This window comes from Epinephelus moara, chromosome 21 (genome assembly GCF_006386435.1).
Source record: "Epinephelus moara isolate mb chromosome 21, YSFRI_EMoa_1.0, whole genome shotgun sequence".
Classification (NCBI taxonomy): domain Eukaryota; kingdom Metazoa; phylum Chordata; class Actinopteri; order Perciformes; family Serranidae; genus Epinephelus; species Epinephelus moara.
The window spans coordinates 32,669,652-32,687,402 of record NC_065526.1 but is presented as its reverse complement, the minus strand read 5'-3'; the positions used below and the strand labels follow the sequence as shown (position 1 = coordinate 32,687,402).

Genomic DNA, 17,751 nt, shown 5'->3' with positions numbered 1-17,751 from the left:
TCGTTGGTTTCTTACACTGCATGTCACTGCCTAAGCACCGGATTTCGACGACTTCAGACTGAGACCGTGCTCTACTAGCTCATTATTATTATTTCTTACTTTCTTACAGACAGGTGCAAGTTCAGTAAAAAAAAAGCTTATTGTTGAAGCTAATGGCTATTGCTACTTCTATGGTAATTTGTGATTTTGGTGCTAAGGTGGCCTAAATACTGGCTAGGGAACCTTTGCAATCCTATTCATAGGGCACAAATTTGCATTTCCTATGAAAGCAAAAGCATGACCCACCCTGCTTTGCCTTACTCTGCATCTGATGAGTTTACAATGACATTCTTACTCTAACCCTAATCAATTTCAGTTCTCTTGCCTAAACCTATCCAATCCATCCAAAGATGGAAAAAAGTACTAGCCAATCAAAGGGAGAGTAGGGCGGGTCATGGAAATGCAAATTTGCTCATAGGACCCGTAGATTAACTTATTTTAGTTAAGCATGTTTCTAAGAGTCAAAAACATTTTAATAGAAGTCTTATGCTGCTCCTTCTGCTGCCAATCCCTGCAAAGCTGAATCCATTGACTCCCTTTAAGCTGTAGCATTAATCAAAAGCCTTTTCCTGACTTCTGCATAAACTCTTATATTTCAAAAGAAGCAGTGACTGAACCTGTCATGTCCAAATAGCACACATTATCCTGAAAAGTACTGTTCTACAATGATACATACAAACACACACAGTAGAAAGTATAGATGGAAACACAGGTGCATGTTTGTTCTTTCTTTATTAATTGCAGTAGTAGCTCAGGTCTCCATTGTAACCGTTTAAGAGGTCAAAGATCAGTCAGCAGTTAGATCTTCTTGCTGGTTCTCTTCAGCACTACAGAGCCGGCTTTGGAGGTCTACAGAGAGACAGGAAGAGTGGTAAATTATAAAAGCAAGGAAAATGTTAATGCAGTGTCTTGTTTGCTTCAATATATATCATCAAAAGAGACTGTTGTGCTTCTACAAATATAAATGGTGACTGTAATAGTTCCTCAGCAATTTTACCAGTAATAATATGCATTTCAGCTAGCGTCTCATTTCCCAGAATTTACAAATTAATTCTTTAAAATTTCCGAAAAAGCAGGAATTGGAATTGAAAAACATGGAGCTGCAAATGTGGAAACAAATTGGAGGGTTCTCCCACTGACTCAGTTTTTAAAGGTTAAATGTGAGTCAGAATTGCTTGTTAATGTGAACTCAATTGCAGGACCCTGTGTTTGAGACAGTTTTACTTGTTAGCAAATACCCATCGCTGTCTGCAGAAATATAACATTAATGACTCTAATGATCCCTGCGGGGTGTTAAGTGTAATAACTGCTGTCATCACGCTAGCCTCTCAGCTCTAAAAGCCTCAGCAAATGTGTTTACCTCGACCATCTTGCCTCCGCAGATCTCAGTGGTGTGGTGGTAGTTGGGGAAGGTCGTGCTCAGCTTGCCTCCCTCCATGTGCACTGTGGCCTGAAAACACACAGGTTAGAATCAGTCAGGGAACCAGGGTACATTCATCCTCCTTCTCTTTCTGCTGGGTTTATAATCACCTTCATACTTGCATATTTCTGTGATGCACAGCTGGAGCTTTAAGACTAAATTAGATGAAAGAACAAGCTCTGGATTCTTTGCTTCCTACCTTGAATTTCTTTCCTCCGATGGTCTCCATGTCGCACTCCTTGCCGATGGTGAATGTGTTGGTGACCTTGGCATTTGTTGGGTAGATCTGGGTCCAGGAGAAGTTATCGCCATCCTGAGTGACCTCTGTGATCAGCTTGTAGTCACGGCCTTTCTCAATGATGTCATCTGGGATACCTGTGGAGTGGAGAAATAAGAGTGTGAGGATATAATAGCCCAGATTAGTCCAGATAATCAGAGAGGACAGAAGTAGGGAAGTAAAATGCATGTGTTTGCCTGAGAAGGATCTTAGATTCAGACTATCTCACCAAGCAGCTTGCAGAATGCCTCGTATCCCTCCTGGGTCTCAGTTTCCCATCTTCCAGCAAAGGCCATTTTGTTGGTGGTGGTGTGTGGAGGCGTGAGAGCAGAGATGCTGAGACAAGCTGAGGGGAAAGCAAGGTACTGAAACCTAGACTGTTCCCTGTTTATATACTGTACACCTCTCGCCACCTCCCTCATCTGCATGTGATGACACAAGAGTGCAATTACAGCACAAGATGATGACTACAATGGGCTACAAGGGAGAGGGCATTAACCTGCATAAATGTGCGTTTATGGAGTTCCAAAGCAGTGAGTAAAATGCTGACTGCTCATCAGTGTGAGTTTGTAGCTCACCTCCAGGTCAATGAACTCTCATGTGATGGCTTTATGGTTGCACCCTCCACTTTTACTGCTGCAGAGTCCAAAATCAAATAAAAAGCTTTGTTTGAAAATATTATCCCTGTATTTGAAGTAGTTTATTATCCGTTATTGTGAATGGTCTGATCTGTAAAAAGATCATCATAAACTTGTTCAAGGTGCTTATTTATAGACTGGCATTGAAAACTCCAGAATATGATGAAACCAGTACTTCAGTTCAGTAGTACTGCAGTACTTAAACATTTATGTAAGGGTTACAGATCATTATTTTGTTGGTATAAAAAGTAAACCCAAGGCTGGATTTTAAACTGGGCAATTGCCCAAGACCCACTAAATATCCAATACCCAAAAGCCCTGGTTCACCCTGTGTCAAGGTTTTTTTTTTTCAGTTGATCAATTGCAAATCTTTTACAGAATTTGCAACACTAAAGCACAATATTAACCAGGTCCTGCATTATTATGAAATCTTGTTGCCCTGTGTGGCAGAGGGGCCCAATGAATTAATGTACTTTCAAAACCTTAAAAATGCATGTTGTGCTCATATGATATGGTATGGTATGGTATGGTATGGTATGGTAAATACCAAGAAAAGACCAAACCAACAATGTGTCAGTCTAAATACTTCCTGACTTCCCTCTGCCTGTAGCTCTGGTCTCATGCCTATTTCTTTCTACTAAAGACAAAACTCTTTGAATAGATAAATGAAACTTCTTAACATAGCTGGGCTCTGTAGCTTTTAGCCAACATCACTCAAACAGGAATAAGCAGTATGTTTGTTGAGGACTATCTGGTTTAATGGCAATTATTAAAGCAACCAAGACGCTGTATGTGGAATAGACTCAGAATAACTACTGTGCCCGTGTTCATCACAATAAAAAAAAAAAAAGGTCGCCCAGTGTAAGCATGTGGCGTAAATGTGTTGTTAATCAGTTTGACAGCAATGGAGCTCTGTGGCACAAAGGAATTAGAAATATCAGGCTTTGGCTACACAGACGATATGTGCCAATACAATCTTTTAATTGCTGATTTTGGTCTTTATATGAAATTTATTGAACTGCTTTTCATTGTGCACTGTATGCTCCATATGAATAAGAGATTAATTGGTTACAAATCCAACATGTCTTTTTTCCTGTAGTATCTATGAATTGTGGGCAAACACATGCATACGGAATGTCAAGACAGCATTCTGAAAATACCGTATTATCCCAAATAGCAGGCAACATTTTTTCTGGAGACAATATTTGAGGAGATTGTTGAAAACTTGATAATTGCGTTATTTTCAGTGCATCAGATATTTGTTCTGAATGGAAAGGGATTCCTACAGAGTGTTGCATTATGGGTTGTTTGTTGCCTTAATGTTGCAAGCATGTGTCCACAATTCTGTGTATTGTGTATTTTGTAGAGTTAGTCAGCCTCTGAAGGCTCACGTAACATATTTTACCACCATAGAGTGACAAATGAAAACAAGTCAAAGCTTCTTCTGACAAATTTACTACAGAAACGGACTGGGTTCAGAATCATCTGGCATGCATTGCAAAAATTGCTAGTCACAGATGATGAGAGGCTCAAAAAATTGAAGTCTTAGAAAATCATTTTAAATTGTTACAAAGTTAGATTTGTACATTGAATCCTAGTTTGAAAAACAATACAGAAAAATATAGAACATAGTGAGGAGGTTGAGGTGGTGGAGGAAGCTGTGGTAGTAGTGACAGGCTGGATGTTAGTCAGCTGGTAGCCAAGCAGCTGGTGAATGAGCAATTGTTTTTGAGGCATGACTGAAGCTAATGTCAATCAAATAATGCAAGTGCAGCTTCAGTGCCCTGTCGTAACTAACGTTATGTCTCATGTGTGTCGGGGGTGTGTAGGGGTTAATAGGGGCCCAACAGAATATTTTCACCCCACAGCCCACAGCTTTGTTATTCCGGCCATGAATAGTGAATGTGTTTATGTTTTACTACCACATATATCTCTAATTTTATGACATTATACTGATATTTATCTGTTTTTGTATGTTTTTATCATTCCGAGTCCTTTTATCTAGTAATCATATTTTGCTTTTATATGCAATCCAGTCTTATTTGTGCCAATCTGTGTGAACAATCCGAAAAAACAAATAAAAAGCTGTTGTTGAAAATATTACTAATGATGATAAAACTGATAAAACCTTGGAATGTTCCTGATATTAATGTCATTAAAGCTAAAGTTTTTTTCGTACATAATTAACCAAAATCGATACCACAAAATATACAGAGTCATTTTATACCCTACAGAGTCCTGACAGTAGATGTCTGGACACAGAGTGCATAAAAACAGCAAACTAGAAACAAAAACATTCACTTCTTAAATCTTCCGTTAAGAAAAACACAGCCCACAGTGGACTGTGAAAATGGCTGCACTGTGTGAGATTGAAGTTAAGTGCAGCATCAAAAGCTTCTACCTATTCACACTTTGTCAGAATTGAAAGCAAAGCCTGAGGTGCTTCAGGCATGTTGTCACCTCATGGACGATTTTCAGCCACTAGTGTGTTGAAGCAACATTATCCTGTAATTCTGTTAACGGTGTTTCTAAACCATGAAAAGTCAACATGACCTTGGAGCTCTTTATAGAGAGATAAAACATCATATTGGCCAACGTCCTATAAAAGACACCCACTATCTCTCTCTCTCTTTTAACTGTCTCTTTCTCACTCTCACACACACTGACACAAGAGGCCAGTGTGCTGAAGTGCACAATGCAGTTTAAAAAACCCACTTCTCATCACATTTAACATGCTATCCTCCCTCCTGCAGCATCATTATTCTTTTACAGCTGGGTGAATAGTGTTCTGAAATGTGACATGGCTCAGGTTGACCTTTAACGCTCTTGCATTTGACTTTTAAGAAGATACTTGATTCAACATTTTTCACATAATATTCAAGCTACTGTATGAATTTGTTATGCACATTTCCACAGGTATGGTTCTATTTTGAGGCACCTTGGTGGTCTTAAGTTTTCCTTTCTACTGTAGTTGAATCAGCTTTCACAAAGAAGCATCTCCAGTATGTTGAGTTTGAGGTAGAAAGTGGTGGAAAGTGGCTGGCAAGTATTGAGATACTTGTATTTTTACTGGAGTATTTCCAGTATTTCATGTTACTTTATACTTCTGTTCCACTAAAGTGACCTTTTCACTACATTTATTTGAGGCATTTAGTTACTAGTTACTTTGCAGATCACACTGACAGTACATAAAGTAGTTTAAATTACACCCTTTACCCACTACAACATTAATAAAGTTTACAATGAATTGAATGTATTATTCTGGCCATTCTACATAATGTGTACTATTTTTTATGCTATCACTGTATTGTATTGTATTGCAATTCTACTTAAATAAACTTCATAATGCATGACCTACAACACAGTTTTTCCCTACACTTTTTACATTGTGGTATTGGTACTTTTACAAAAGTAAATGATCCAACTATTTCTTCCATTGCTGAGATAAGAGTTGGCGTGTTAATACATAAAATATCAAAACTGCCAATAGTTATTATGCTTTGAGAGTTTTGGAAAATCACACCATAAATACAACTACACCATTAAACACTTGTGTATTTTAACATCCATGTAATTAATTACATGCCAGTGGGTGGTCCTTCATATTCACTCAACTGTTTTCAACATGGCAGCTGGGTTACAAACTTTTTAACAGCTAAACAGTACACTAAAATATGAGTGTGAAAATACTTATGCAGTTACAGAATCTTGATTCATATTTCATCAGCACTGCCTAGTTTGACAATTTGACCACGGTTCACGAGCAGTGATTGACATGGTTGACAGCTTCTGGGCTCTGATTGGTTGTCTTCATTTCCATGTGGTCATGCCATTATAAGTAATACTCAAATATTTTTTCACCGATTATCTGTTTCATGTAATACTGAGTGCATATAGTGACGGTCTCAGCAAACATGACCAAAAGGTATTTTCTTTATAGAAAATTACCAACTGTAGCTTTAAACCAAGTAAATGCTGGCTGCCTCCACATCATTATATCTTATTAAATCATGCCATTGTTTGATGTCAAAGAGATGCAGCTTGTAGCTCTTATGTTTTGAAATATATTGTATGGCTTCACAAGTACAATATATTAAAAACAATTGTTGATATGAAGCTTAGTTCTCAGGTTTAGAGGAAAACTGGTTAGTTTAATATCAGATGCCAGGATCCCCACTCTTACAACATTTATTTGCATACTATTCCACTAAACCTCACTTTCTCCAACTTGCAATGCAAATATAAACCATGATGAAAAATATTAAACAATGTACATCACATTGGGTAGCGTTAATGCTTTTCAGAGAATGCTACTGACTTTCGATTTGTAGTGATTGCTGATCACCACCTGGTAGTTATATTTACTACTACACCACAGCTTATCACATATACATTTAGATCATATTGTATCTGTTGCATGTGTGCAGAAATACACTCTAGTAGATACATAAACCACTATGTGTAATTCCAATTCTCTGAGAGTCATGTCAGTGGTTTACAGAGTGGTGTAGTGTTTGGTTCAAGTAAGTAAAAAGGTAAGTGTGATAAGATCTTGTGAAAGGCTATGTCTTAGCATTATCCATATGGCAAAATGATGATGCCATTGCCATGTGCCTGATTCTCCTGCAAGCAAAATATGATTGTATGCAGGATGTCCTGTACTAAATTAAAATTTAACAACAATCGTTCTCTTTATTTATTTTTTGTCTCAATGTCAAACCAGATTTGAACCACTTAAAGTAGTGCATAGTACAGTTGTAGAAGTTTATTGTTGATGTTGTAACCTTGTGGTTACACTTTAATGGAAGGTTGTAATTTCAACTTTTGCTGAAACATTTCCTTTCTTCCAGGGTGTGAATCCTACGGGACAATAAGTAACCAGGATTACCTAATATTCAATCGCATCTCAATGAAGTCATGCTTTACTCTTGCCTCTCCTCTTGTTTTATGATAGGTATCTTTCCATATATGTGGAGAGAAGTAGAGAAAAAACAACGACTACGCTGAGCTGGTGATGACTACAAAAAAAGACATGAAAAACAAGAATATGAACAAATGAACAAGGAGTTAATGAAGAACAAAAGAAGAGAAGAGGGGGAAGGAAGAAAAGATTCTAAAGAAAGATACATATAGATAGATTCCTTTTATCTACAGCTATAAAGAGGGGATTTGCGATGGAGGAATTAAAGGAGGGGAGGCCTTGATATGCAAATGAAGCTGCTGCTAATCAAAGCAATAAGATTAGCCTTCCAAATTGAGATGAAGAAAGGCTCCATTATCTGGGCCGAGTGTCATGTTTAATAACGCGGAACGGCATGGTAATTCACTCGTGATGCAACTGTAGCCCATGTGGGTGTGGGTGTGTGTGTGTGAGTGTGTGTGTTTATGTGTGTGTTACAGAGGCATGTGTATGTGTCTGTGTGAGTGGGTGTGAGAGAAAGAAAGAGAACAAAATTATATATAGAGAATTAAACATGTGAAAGACAAATTGTGACCTTGTCTGTGTGTGCTCATGGTGTCACCCGGCATGAGTGTGTGACTGTGTGTGTGACTGTGCGTGTGTGTGTAAGAGAGAGAGATAGTGAAAGAGAGGGAAAAGAGGGCGCAAAAAGCTGGTTCCCATGGGAAAATAGTATTTCTGTGTGTTGTGTGTGTGTGTGTGTGTGTGTGTGTGTGTGTGTGTGTGTGTGTGTGTGTGCGTGCCTGCATATGCTTGGCTTTGATGCAAAAGTTTTGAGCTACGTTGAGAACAGTTAGCTTTAGAAAGACATTCCTGTATGCTCATACAGCAATATGTCTTACTTTATTCAATGAGGTACATTATAATTCCTCAAATTACTCACTCAAAGAGGTGAGAGAGGTGATGGTGTAACTGAAACAACTGCAGGTGACAGCGCGAGACATAAAAATATGCTTTAACAAGCATACATTCCAACAAGTGATAGAGAGATAGTGTGTCCTTGTTCAACAAGCTAGTTTTGGCTGCTTTTGTAGAAGCTTGTCAGCCAGTATAGTTTGTGAAAAGACAGCTAAAAAAATTATATTTTTGTGGTTGAATGTACTGACTGTTAATGTATTACCCATAGCTGACCCACAGACAAGCAAAGTTAGCAACTTGCTGACGAATATAGTGGGGCATTTAACAACTAAAGAGCCAATTATAATTGCACAGGAGTTAGTGGAGATTAAAAAAGATAAAAGAGAGTGGATATAGGACTTAGATTTGTCAGGTTGCCAGTAACATGACACTTATGCAGTGATTTCAGTATCCTTATGTTTTAACTGTAGTATTTGCTGATTCCATTCAGCTGCAGAGCTTATGGCTGTACTGATGCTGAGGCTGAGATCAGTGACGGTATCTGCTGTCACCCGCCTTCTCTCCACCATGCATATCAACTTAAAGTACAGCCCCATCACCACCTCTGGAGGGTGCACATATTACAAACACAAATAGAAAACAATCAGTAAATTATGTGAATACAAATAAACATATGGCTCCCACAACAGCTTTCTAAGGTAATAGGTCAGTGTTGTGTTTACAACTTGCTACACTGCTTAAGCATCAAAAATAAAAGTACTCTTTATGCAAAATGGCCCCTTGCAGAGAGATAGAACAATATATAGATTATTTTTAAAGATCCATACATTTCAAAACAGTGTTTTAATGTTACGGTTGGTCAAGGTTGTGTGACAATGGATCAGATTTTATAAAATGACTATAATATTTTGTATGATAAATGTGTATCTGCCATGTAACAAGGAACACACCTGTCAAATCAACCCATCCTCCCCTCTCGTCAAATGCCGATGCTTGGTCAATTGCCCTCAGAGTCCAGTGTTGGGAAGGTTACTTTTGAAATGTTCTAGGTTAAAGATAACCAGTTACCCTGTTAAAATGTAAAAAGTAATGCCACTTTTTAATCACTACATCAAAGTAATGTAACTTATTACATTTGATTACTTTTTGATTGTTTTTACAAATGTTTTAAACAGGGCAATAAAGCTGAAAAATGTCCGGAAATAGACTATGTCAAAATTCATGCAAGGTGAAAAGATGGAAAGCAACAGAACGAATGTTTTACTATACATATAAACTTTTTACTGAAAAGAACATATTTGGATGCAACCCCTTTGTAATTGCCAACATTTGGATTAGTAACTGTAATTTAATTACATATTTTTTTTCCCAGTAGCTGATTACAACTAGTTACTTCCCAAAACTGTCAACATAGTAGTATAAAGAGCAGGAAAGTCCGAGTAGGGTGGCTGGGAGTGGTTTTGGATGGGTCAAACACCAACAGAATTTTCAACCAAGAGACATTTGTTGGTGTCCTGTATGAAACCCAATGTTATTAGTGAGTTATTTTACAACAAAGTGTAGTACCTCACATATGTGGTGTATTTTATCTGACATACATGACCTTACATTATGTTAAGAAAACATAGTTATTTTAAGCCAAACATGATCTGTAAACCTAACCACATAGCCTTATTTTGTTGCCTAAATCTAAAGAGGTAAACCTAAGAATGATGTAAACCTAAATTGGAGGTTTATTTTGAAATAAGACTGTGTGTATTTAATAAGCAGAATGGCACATTGCCCACGAAAACAGAACTTTATTTTGAAAAGACAGGGAGCAGGCAATGAGCAGACATTGGCGTCCAAAAGTGGCGCTTGCAAGGTATTTACGGAGCATCATAGTTTGACATGCAGGGCCACAGACCAAGCATCGGTATTTGAGGAGTTGGAGAATGTGTGGATCAGATGTAGAAACACTTAATTTGAGCCCTGGTTTTTCAAAGTAGTGCTTAAGTACAGCACAATGTTACATGTGCTTAGTTACCTTCCACCATTACTAGCCTTTGGATTTTTGTGCTCTCTCATTACAAAACTAGGAGTGTTAGGGATCATTTACATTTATCACCGCTTGTAAAACACGAGGTCAGGGGCTGGGAACTACCTTTGTGCCAACTTTCAGGAGCATGGAGGAAGCTTGAACCTGATGTTGCTACACGACTATAACCAGCACCAAATCATACTTACTAGAAATCGCAAGTTTGGAGCTGATTATCCTCCAAGCCAAAAAGAAATCAAGTGGAGCTAAGGTTGGGGAAGGAAGAACAAGTAGAAACATCATTGCAGCAAAGTGGTTTATGACAAATATGAGACGTAGGTAAAGAGATTAAAAGCACTGATGTGCAAGAGAGGCTACCAATTGTTTATGGTAATTATATCAGTCTATCACAACTAATTTGACCATGACAGTTGATGGTTGAAAAATGCTGCACATAGCACCTTTCACTTTAAAGAGCCTGACAGGGAGAGCTGCCTCACTAACTCGGGCAATGAGCCAATATAACCATTAAACACCGCGACAGAAATAGGCCACGGTAGCCGCCAACAGTAAGCATTCTGTTATTGTTATCTTTACTGTTTCTCAATCCATCCTGACAGCCTTACCATCCTTTGGGGAAGGAAACGGCAGTCACTGGTGATTATAAAGCCCCCACCACTCCCACTTCATCCAGGGAGCCAAATTATGCCTACATTAATATTTCATATTACACAGGACTTGCAGAGAAACCGCATGTGTACTCAGCCCTTTGTCTTCATGTCAAATGAAATGTGCTCGGCAATCATCAGAGGGTGAAGTGAGGTGGTGAGAGGAGGGGTCGACGGCATGAGGAGAGGAGGAGAAAGGAAGGGGTGGAGGGAGATGAGAGGAGAGGATGGGGGGAAGGAGACAAGGGAGGAAAAGGAGGATAAGAAGGGAAGCCAGGAAAAGAGTGGAGAGGTGAGGGGGAAGAAGAAGAAAGATCAGGTGGGATGAATAAAGGGAAGAGAATATATGGGTGAGAGGAAGGATGAGGCAAGAAGAGGAGAGGAGTGAGGAGATATGAAAGCTTTGGAAAGTTAAGATGAAAGGCAGCTAGAGCAAAGAAAAAAGTAAAGGGGAGGAGGAGAAGGGAGGAGAAGAAATACCTTGGTGCTTTAAATAATGTAAAGAGGTGAAGGCGTATGCTGGGCTGAACAAAGGACAAAGAGGTTTGTAATACGTGTGAGAGCAAGTCAGAGAACAGTGGTAATATTTTTAGTTTGCTTTTAATTATCAGATAATTTAAATAATTATATATTCAAGAGACAATGCAGTAACACATTTATGGTCCTATAGATCTACTGGAGTAACAGAGGTGAGTTCCCATCAGAGAAAACATAACGATAACCACGATATAGCTTCAGAAGGACCATAAAACAAATGTCCTGTGAGAAAACCCCATAAGCTAATGAAACAGAGGCCAGCTAGGAGAGCAGGTGGGACTTTGGCTTATTATAGCTGCAATGTGTAAGCTTACTGTGTGTTAATTACCATGTCTCCATTTCTATTTCTTCATATGTAAATACAGAAGCTACAATGTGTTAGTATGACAGCTTTTACGCATTTGTTCTAAGCTGGACTAAAACACATCTTGAAGGTACTGTCACTGAACGCATAGCAACGAAACTAACTCTTGCTCAGACAAAGTTCTCAAAATGTTGTCGATGAAAATGGTCATTTTCTTAGATTAAAAATATACTATGCAGGATTTTCCCGAAAAAAAACACAACCAAAAAAAAGACATATAGACTCATACAAAGGTAATTACTACAAAACTTTTTAAAAGGTAGCGACCACATGCCAGATTGCCAGAAGCATGCATCCAAGAGGAAACTAAGAATATCGCACACACAGTGCCAAAAAATGCAAATATAGTGAGGTGAAATGCCAAGCGGCAACCCAGTCTTACACTGAAATCGTCAAAATCAGGTGCTTGGTCAGTGACTTCCGGCATCAGACACTGGTGGAAAAAAACATCCTTTCATTTTGGCATGATATGTGGCAGGTTGCTGTTATTGTTTAACAGTGCCGGACGACATCAAGGGGAAACGTGGCAGGACAACAACGAAAGTTAAGGTGGCAGAAGTCCAACTGAGGCGGGTGGGAGGGATGGTGGATGGGTACAACAACCACCGACACCAACCACGTGTGTGTGTTGGCAAAATGTAACCATGTGCGTTTGTTGTTGAAGGGAAAAATACGTCAATTTGCGGTGGTGTGCTAAGGTAGTGCATTTATTTTGAGAGACTGAATGCAAACTATACATTTCCTGTGAAAATGGAAGTGTCTTTTGAAGACTAACAATGCATGCAACAGGCACAAGCTGACAAAGCATCCCAGAACGTCAACAACCAATGCACCCAGGGTACCTCGCACATCATATGTGGACTTGAAAAGTCCATGACTAAACGTTGATATGTGACCAGATCGGAGTGAGAATGTGTTGCCAGTGGACAACGCTGGGGTTGGCATTTACGTTTCCTGGTGATAGTGCTAACAAACAGTATTCCAAAATTCTTGCTTAGTGAAGCGTACCATTAAAGCTGAGTGATTACCGTAGTGGTGTGCGTTCGAGTCCAGCAGGCACTTTGTCACAGGTTTTTGCCCCTCTTGAGCCCTTTTTTTATATGTTTGCTCTTTAAATAAAGCATAAAAAATTTGTCTTTGTCTGAATGGAGGTCCCTAAACTGGCAGTGGATTATAACTGGACTTGACTAACACCCTAATTGTTCCTATGGGCAGAGGAAATATGCAAAAACACTTATTCAGAAAAAGAAAAAAAAACACCACCATCCTTTGAGGCCTCCATACTCTCCTTCCTCTTTTGTCCTTGACGAATGTCCCTCCCGCTCTGTCCCAGACAATGTCTGTGCTGTTATGGACTTTGTCAATGTGACCTACCAAGTCTCACTAAAGACTGAGAACAAGAAGGTCGGCGAACAACACTGTTGCACCAGAGACAAGTAAAAAGGGGCCATGCAGTTGTCGTACTGACCTTAAAGTGGTCTTAACTAGGTCTTCAAAGCTCGCAGTGCAAAATGCATGGCATGCTTAAGGTGTGAAAGAGGCCAGGGTTACTGTACTGTAGGTAGACCGGCTCCTGATGGTAATGGCTCTTTCACCCATATTATTTTTGTACAAAACAGCTTAATCTATCACTGTGGATATGCAAATATAGTTAAATGTATCTCAAAGGTCGATCTGTCTAGTCTTCTCGGTCGCTGATCATAATGCATCTGATTCCATCATTTATTTCTTATCAGCAGAATTTTGATTTGTATGGATCAATCTGAGTTCAATATAAGTTTAGAGTCACTATCGATAGGACCATGGTTAAATTGAGTTAGAGAAAAGTTCAAGGCTAAGTTTGCCTAAATGTGGCAGATTATGTGTGACATTCACCTCGTGGTGAGCTTAAAATGTACGGAATAAAAAGAAGGAGAAAATCATGTACTTTTAAGTTGTGAATGTGAATAGATGTGATTAGAAAAGTGCATCACAGTTTAGGCACCGTGATTGGTTCAGTGATTGGTTGGAGGCTTTGAAGTGTCTTGTAATGTTGGGTTTGTGGTGCCAAAGATAGTAATTTTCATTTTGAAGTCTGTTATTTGACCTTCTTTATATGCTGGAAATACACACATAAAGAAAGTACTAGTATTGTTGCAAGGAATGTCTTAGAGGATTTATATCCTGGCTGCTGGTGTCCATGCAAGATGTCTGATTCTGCAACAATGAAATAAAATTTCTACTGGTACATACACTTACCACATCAGCAACCACAAGTACCAGTGAGAGATTTTTGTGAATTTTCAAGTAACAGAAAACTGCTGACACCTCTGGCCCAAATGTCCTCTTTCTGGCTCTTAGGAGAGGTGAAGAGGACTGAAAAATCATAAATTATTTTATCCTTCAGTAAAAGGAGCACTTGCTTTGTGATGATTATTTTTCAGAGTTTCATGGCAATCCATCCAATTGTTTTTGAGTCATTTCAGTCTGGACTGGATATAAGTGGTTGACCAAACTGGGTCATATGTTCTCAGGGTCCTAGCCTTATGTTGAGGCTTGAGTGTGTGTCTCTTGATATAAATCAACATTGCAAGAGACTTGAACCCTGGGCTCCAGTGGGAAAGCCGGTGTTGAATTTTTGCATATATGTTATTCTCATAAACTGGCATTAATAAATTAAATATAAATAGTTGACATATATGGTTGCAATGATACATTATAAAAAAAATCACCATATAGATATTTTTAATGTATGTACATACACAATTTTTAATTTGGCTATTTCTATATAATGTTATAAACTTATAACTTCATATATTCAGAGGATGTATGCATGTGATAATAATATATTGCCTTATAAGTAACATATATGGCAATATCACTCTTGACATAGAGCCATATATAACATTTCTGTATGGGTCCAAATGCAATCCATTCAGCCACCATGGAGATATCAATTTCTAAAGTCAAGAAAACTGTCTTGCCTGCAAATTTGAGGGCATGGTTTTCAAAGAGAAGGACATCAGCAGGCTTTAAACTGTAGGTGGGTTATTTCAACATTTTGATCAAAGGAAAAATACAATGAACGTTTGACCAGGGGAGGAACCTTGCTGAGAACATAAAACCATTTGAAAGGTCTCCGTAATGTGTCATGTTAAGAGGACATTGAGCTGGAACACAGGACCATGGAAACATAGGATTCTGGGAACACAGATACACTCCAACCAATTCACCCACTGCACTGCTATCCTTGGAGCCACACAGCTAGCGTCACTAAAAAGTGACAGGTATGGCAGAAATCTATTTGCGCTAACAGGGCAAATTTACAGAATCCGGCTCATGCAAATATGAATCAAATCAAGTAATACCCTGTGGGCCTTAGCCCCGCTGAAACAAATCCCTTTATGTCCAAGATTGTGGGACCCACAGCAAACAATGAAAGCCATAAATCAAGTCTGTCAAGACAAATGGCACATCCCCCATATAACTTTGATAACATACAGGTGGCACTGGGTTCATCCCATTGTCCATAAATGGGGATGATGTCACCAACAGATGGGACTTCTCTCATTGAGGACAAAGAAACACATGGATACGCACATAGGCACACACAAGTGATGACAAAGTGACTGATAGATGTTTTTAAACAAACGTGATTTATGCTTGAGGTACGAAACTGTAGGGATTGGGAAAAAAGACCTTTTCCTTTCCGCGAGTCTGTATTGGCAACCACTTAGAGCTTCATGCTTGTTAATTACACAGACACACACACACTTGACAGGGAGCTACTAGCTGATTGGTTGGCTGATTAACACTAGCTTGCCTGCTGGTTGAGTGTGCTCCCATCACGGGGAGATTGCTGCAGCCTCTTGTTAACCCTCATTGTATGAAACAACCCAGTGGCTCACCTTCAAGCACACTTACCGGCCTCTTATTCCCAAACCTCTCTCACTATCAACAATTATGTGTGTGTGTGTGTGTGCTTCTGTGCCCTTGCGTGTGAGTGTGTATCCCTGTCCCTCTCACTAGCTAGGAAGTTAGCAGCAGCAGCTTCGAGAGCGCTTCAATATCCTCTCCCCCTAACCTGATTATTAATTACAGTCTGCCTCTAGCTGACCGCAGCCCAAACACTGTCTAACACTGTTACCAAGGAAACCGACACAAAGTCATTCACAAACAAGATTCAGGAAACACAGATTTAAGCACGCTCACAGCACAGCAGTTGCTCAGATTTCTTAGTATATTCGTGTCTGTGTTAGTCATTGTGCTCAAAGTATTTTAATCAACGTGCATGCTGATCAAAAGTTATTCACATGGTGAAAAGTGCTGATGTGTAAGTGACACCTGTAACGTGCTTGGCATCATCTCAAAAGCACCATAACTCACTAAACACTCAAGATGAAACCCATCATCTGGTTGCAAAATCATAAGTTGATCTAAGTGACTGAGTGCCAGAAAGTCAGTCATGCCTGAGCTGTGCGGCACTCAGCAGTAATCAACCTGGAGCTGTGCCTGCAGTGAGGCTGAGGGACATCACTCTTTAAATGGGCTTCTGGCAATCAGCTGTGTGTGTGTGTGTGTGTGTGTGTGTGTGTGTGTGTGTGTGTGTGTGTGTGTGTGTGTGTGTGTGTGTGTGCTTGTATCACACTTGTGTTGAAATGGAGAGCGGATTAAGTACTTGCCAGCAGCAAAATATGGCTTATAATGCTACACAAGTGTGTCCTGTGTTATTTTAGTACTGGTCATACGGTGCTGTGTTGCACTCAGTGACACACACACACACTCACACACACAGTCTGCAAAATGCTTACTGTGTGATGTCAGCCAAGTGTCAGACATCACACAGCTTTCAGAGGAGCCTCTCATCTGCCAATAACAAACATGAGCTCAGTCTTTAGTAATAAATTCAAATACATATTAAAGTTACCCTGTGGAAATTTCTTTTAACACACTTTTCATTCAGATTTTCTTACCAAAGTGTTTTGTGTGTATCCTTGTGTTAACCCCCCTTCCTTTTTTAAAACCTGCATTTGTATCCTCATGTACATGCACTGGACACAAACTACACTGGTACCACCGTCATACAAACATTGCTCCATAGTACTCCTAGTGGTCAAAAACTCCCATTTTGATATACGGGACTAGGCCATATTCACATCAACCAGTGCACACAGAGGATACTACAATTGCCACTGTGGCAATTTACCAGAAATTATAAACCACTCTGTATTGTGCAGGCATTCAGAGTCGCTCAAACTGGGCTAGTATTCAGAGTCTCATCATGATGCTGTTTTCCACTTAAATTCCCCTTGTGCAGCTCTGTAGCAGTTTCATATTCCTTCACCATTATACAACTAAAAAACCAGCTGTTATAATGGCTCACTTCATCCGACTTTAGAAAAGGGGGTGAGAATGTCTCAGCAAACAATAATATTTAGTTCACTGCTCCATGTTCTGTGCTCTTTATGCCAGACTGTGCATAATTGTGTTACCTTGGTGCCAATAGGTCTTAATTTCAGTCCTGCTACAGGATACCTACTCAAGATAGAGCCTTTTTTCATGTCAGACATTTGTCATAACAGGAAATCAGAGGTGTACCTAAAAGCATTAAGTGTGGCCCTGTTGCATTTACGTGTCTAGTAAGCCATGCCTGTGAGCAAGCGTAGGGGAGACCGGGGTAAGATGAGTCACTTTTCATATTCAGGATCACTACATCAAGGCTATTATAGTTTTGTTGCTAACTAATATATGTGCATATATTTCAGGATGTTGTGCATCCCTGCAAACAAACAGAATGGGTGTAAACATAACTGTTTTGATAATATAACATGTCCAAAAAAAGTGGTCTCGTGGCACAACTTACCCTGTGTCTGGGGTACGTTGAGCATAGGAGTGGGGTAAGTTGAGCCATCTCCCTCCTTCCCTCCCCCTGCCCTCCCTCTTCCCCCCTCTTCCCCCCACCTCACCTTCTCTCCTCCCCCTCTCTCCCTCCCT

General features: G+C 39.4%; 1 protein-coding gene across 1 annotated transcript; it reads right to left on the bottom strand.

Moving 5' to 3' along the window:
- Window positions 1-755: 755 nt before the first annotated feature.
- LOC126382848 (gastrotropin-like) lies at window positions 756-2,180 on the bottom strand. The gene is made up of 4 exons (XM_050032944.1): window positions 1,966-2,180; window positions 1,659-1,834; window positions 1,400-1,489; window positions 756-888 (listed from the first exon to the last, which is right to left on the bottom strand). Exons 1-4 carry the CDS (start codon window positions 2,162-2,164, stop codon window positions 838-840), a joined length of 516 nt encoding a protein of 171 aa, XP_049888901.1. The 5' UTR covers window positions 2,165-2,180; the 3' UTR covers window positions 756-837.
- Window positions 2,181-17,751: the final 15,571 nt, after the last annotated feature.

Coding starts and splice junctions, on each gene's coding strand:
- LOC126382848 (XM_050032944.1), bottom strand. CDS start 2,164: ATGCAGATGAGGGAGGTGGCGAGAGGTGTACAGTATATAAACAGGGAA. Junction 1,490..1,658: donor TCGGAGGAAAGAAATTCAAG/GTAGGAAGCAAA, acceptor GTGTGTTTTCAG/GCCACAGTGCACATGGAGGG. Junction 889..1,399: donor GCGGAGGCAAGATGGTCGAG/GTAAACACATTT, acceptor GTCTCTCTGTAG/ACCTCCAAAGCCGGCTCTGT.